General features: G+C 33.9%; 1 protein-coding gene across 1 annotated transcript; it reads left to right on the top strand.

The window, feature by feature from the left end:
- Positions 1 to 1,211: 1,211 nt before the first annotated feature.
- Positions 1,212 to 2,572, top strand: LOC123202321 (probable BOI-related E3 ubiquitin-protein ligase 3). Its single transcript, XM_044618191.1, has 3 exons — positions 1,212 to 1,436; positions 1,534 to 1,912; positions 1,999 to 2,572. Exons 1-3 carry the CDS (start codon positions 1,381 to 1,383, stop codon positions 2,518 to 2,520), a joined length of 957 nt encoding a protein of 318 aa, XP_044474126.1. The 5' UTR covers positions 1,212 to 1,380; the 3' UTR covers positions 2,521 to 2,572.
- The last annotated feature ends 1,171 nt before the right edge of the window (positions 2,573 to 3,743 follow it).

Consider the following 3,743-nt stretch of genomic DNA (forward strand, 5'->3'; position numbering starts at 1 on the left):
AGACAAAATGTTTTTATCTTAGACGAAAATGGTACGTAAATGATCAAGAGAGAAAGAGAAGCTAGTAAGGAGAGAAAATGTCGATGGTCGGAGAAGAAATTGTCATTGAAGAGTTGTCATCAAAACCCTAAAAAAAATAATGATTTTTTAAATATATGATAAGAGGTGAGAGAAAAATAATTAATTTTTAAATTTAAGAGGAGAAATATAATTAAAGTTTTAGTTTTTTAAAATATTTTTATTCTATAATAATTTTATTCTTGATATTAATTTTAAAATTTAATAGATAAATAAATATTTAGAATTTGAGAAAAAATAAAAATCTTTAGATGAAAATAAATAATTAGGGTTTTAAAATATATTTGATTGGCAAAAAATTAGGCCTTAAATGTGGCCAGAAGTCAATCAATTAAATACAAGCATCGAGAAAATCTCTTTGATTCAATGCACCAAAACTACTTTTGACTTAGATATAATTAATCAGGAATTCGATAAATTTTGTTTTGAAATTAGATTGCGTATCGCTTTCCTATTAATTGAATAATTACGTGTTTTCAATTTATAATCATTAAGCCACGTGGCAAACATTCGAAAACTTTTCCCATGCGAGAAACAGCACTGATTTCAGTTAAATAAAAATTAAATTTAAAAGTTCAAAAAAAATTATTTTTATTTTGCAGGGCCCACAATCACACGTTGGCAGATTGCACGTGGCACTGGGCTCGCCCTAATCCTCAGCTTTTTTTTACCTTGTTCCACACGTGTTCCAGTGGGCCCTATATCCATCAAGTTGCTCAGGACATTAAAATAAAATTTTAAAAAACAGACACTTGTGCTTGTGTTGTAGCTGGTACACGTGGCAGAGACATGCCGGTCAGTTACAAAATCATAATTGCTAATTACCAAAAGGTTTGCTATCATATTACCAAAAATGCCCTTACACTAATAAATTACCAAAAACTTGAATAAATAAATTGAAAAAGTCTAAAATCTTAATCAACTATAATTGACCGAATTTAATGTAAATTGCTAAAAAAGAAGAGTGGGATGATTATGGTACTGAGCACCCAAATAAACCAACAAAGCAAATCTGTCCTGTTGTTTCATCTTTATCAAAAATATTAACTTTTTTCTCTGTCAAAGATTTGTTTGTTTTCATTTTCTCTCTCTATACCAAACCCTAAATAAACCTCACCACCCACTCTTGCCACCTCTCATGCATCCTATTTTGTCCTCTTTCTCTTCCTCTTTAATTTTCCCCTCAAACTCATAAACAAACAATCTGGCAAAATAAGAGTCGCATAGAAGAAGCAGTTTCTCTCTGTCAACCAAAACTGATCCTTTCACAATACTCCAAATAAATTTTCACCTTTCTTTTTCATGGCTGTTGAAGCCCGGCATCATAATCCTCTCCCTCCTCAACTCTTAGGAAACAGGTTTGTATTATGGTTTAATCTCGTTTATTTTGTCTTTAGGATTATATAAACATGTTTATTGGATGATTTCTTGATATGATCGGAGATGAATTTGCAGGAAAATGATGAACCCCATTGAAGCAAACCCAAGTTTTTACAATACCCAGATGGGATATGGGTTACCATTATCAGGAATAACAGCAACTGAGACTCTTCAACTGCCCGCCACCGTCTACGGCTCCGTCATCTCCGACACAATCCCTCAAAAACCAGTCATTAAATCCGACAGTTCTTTAACGTACAACAACAATAATAGTCTCCTTTTTCAATCAAGAAAACGTTCAAGAGACTTCTTAAATCCTCTCCTCCCTCTTCCATCGTTCCAAAATCAAATTCACAAAACTTGCACCAGCGCGCCCTTCTCCTTCCTCGGCCACGACATCTCCCCTCAGATCCAAGAACAACATTTCGATCTCGACCGCATCATTTCTCAACATGTAAGCATCTTTTAAAAATTTTCATGTGATTATTATTTATTTTATTTGTGATATAATGCTTATTCTAAGTTTTAAAATTTATTTAGATGGAGAAAGTGAAGATGGAGATTGAAGAAAGGAGAAAGAGACAAGCGAGAAGAATATTGGGCGTCATTGAAGAAAGAGTTATTAAGAAACTGAGAGCAAAAGAAGAAGAAATTGAAAAGATTGGGAAACTGAATTGGGCGTTAGAGGAAAGAGTGAAATCCTTATGCGTAGAGAATCAAATTTGGCGAGACTTGGCGCAAAGCAACGAAGCCACGGCCAATGCTTTACGTTCAAACTTAGAGCAAGTCCTCACAGCCACTCAAGCCAATAAGGACGTTCGTACACCAAGAGGTGTTTCCCTAGACGAGGTTATCGATGACACTCAGTCGTATTGCGGCAGCAGCTGCGACGGCGGTGAAAGTACGATTGGGATATGTCGGAATTGTGAGAAGGAGGACGCCTGTGTGTTGCTTTTGCCTTGCAGGCATTTGTGTTTGTGTACCGTTTGCGGGTTGGGTCTTCATACTTGCCCCGTTTGTAAATCCGTTAAGAACGGTAGTGTTCATGTTAACTTGTCGTAGAAAAATCATTTACATACATTTTTAAAAAATCACAAAACGTTTCGAGAAACAACAAGGCGTTTCTTTCGCTTTTTATTTATTTATTAATTTATTTTATTTTTACTGAATTGGAGGTATGCGTGGGCGTCAGTTAGCGAGTTTTGTGATTGAGGGAAAAGAGGCGTAAAAATGAGGCGTGAAAATCACGTCAGATAAAAAAGCGTGGAGTCAACGAGTGTAAATTAAAGTGACAGGTGTGAGGCAAAAGCTGACACGTAGGACGCGCGTAAATATCGCTGTTGTTCTGCAGTAATAGCAGTGACCCCACTTTACTCTTCTCCGTCTCATGCGCTACAGCACAGCCTCACTAAAATTTACAAAAAAATTTCTCTAATCCTTTTCTTATAATTAATTTAATATACTTATTATTTTAATTAAAAAGAAAAAGAAGACACGAGAATGGGTAGTTGAAGAGTTGCTCCAAAAGAAAAAAAACAAGGTAGGAAAAAGTCTAGTCTGACAGAATCGTATGTTACGTATTCATAACGTATTTTATACGTGGACTTTATCCAACATTTGCTTTTATCAAAAAAGAGAGGCGTCATAAAGCCTCCTTTGTGGAATCTTCACCTGATGGCTTGCGCATTTTAGCGTGCAAGTCTTGTTGCGACTCCCAAGGAAAGACTTTTGGTGGTTCAACGGGGCGTGTCCTTGTCAGTCTCTCTTGCAGATGCAATTACATCCTTGCATACATCACCAGTTTTTAATTTAATAGTATTAATTATAAATAATTAATTAAGATTAAAGTAAATTAACAATTGTATTGTCGGTTAAGATCAGGGCGACGAAAGTGATTATTGGAGACCGTGTTTGATATTGTGGAATTGTGGGATTTTTTATTAATTAAACTGACACATGATTTGCGGGGTATGATGAAAATTTTATTTTTGTGGAAAGCCGCTTGCAATTATTATTTAACTATTTTCAAATTTAATTTATGCATGTGATAGGCATGTGATTTATGGTTGAGAATTAAGTTTGTCGTTTAGTCCATTTAAAGAATATTTAGAAATTTTTCAAAATATAAAAAATGGGGAAATTTTATTCATGGAATTAGAATATATATTTTTTGGGAATAAGATATTAATTAATTTAAAATTTATTATGATTTGAAATAAGAATGAAATTATATTATATATGATGTGTTAAGCAAGTTCAAAAGTTAAATAGATTTTACTATATAA

Source organism: Mangifera indica, chromosome 18 (genome assembly GCF_011075055.1).
Source record: "Mangifera indica cultivar Alphonso chromosome 18, CATAS_Mindica_2.1, whole genome shotgun sequence".
In the NCBI taxonomy this organism is placed as follows: domain Eukaryota; kingdom Viridiplantae; phylum Streptophyta; class Magnoliopsida; order Sapindales; family Anacardiaceae; genus Mangifera; species Mangifera indica.

What these genes read in the sequence shown, in the direction of transcription:
- LOC123202321 (XM_044618191.1), top strand. Translation starts at nt 1,381, where the DNA reads ATGGCTGTTGAAGCCCGGCATCATAATCCTCTCCCTCCTCAACTCTTA. An exon ending in CCTCAACTCTTAGGAAACAG is followed by an intron (nt 1,437 to 1,533) that starts GTTTGTATTATG and finishes ATGAATTTGCAG; the next exon opens with GAAAATGATGAACCCCATTG. An exon ending in ACCGCATCATTTCTCAACAT is followed by an intron (nt 1,913 to 1,998) that starts GTAAGCATCTTT and finishes AAATTTATTTAG; the next exon opens with ATGGAGAAAGTGAAGATGGA.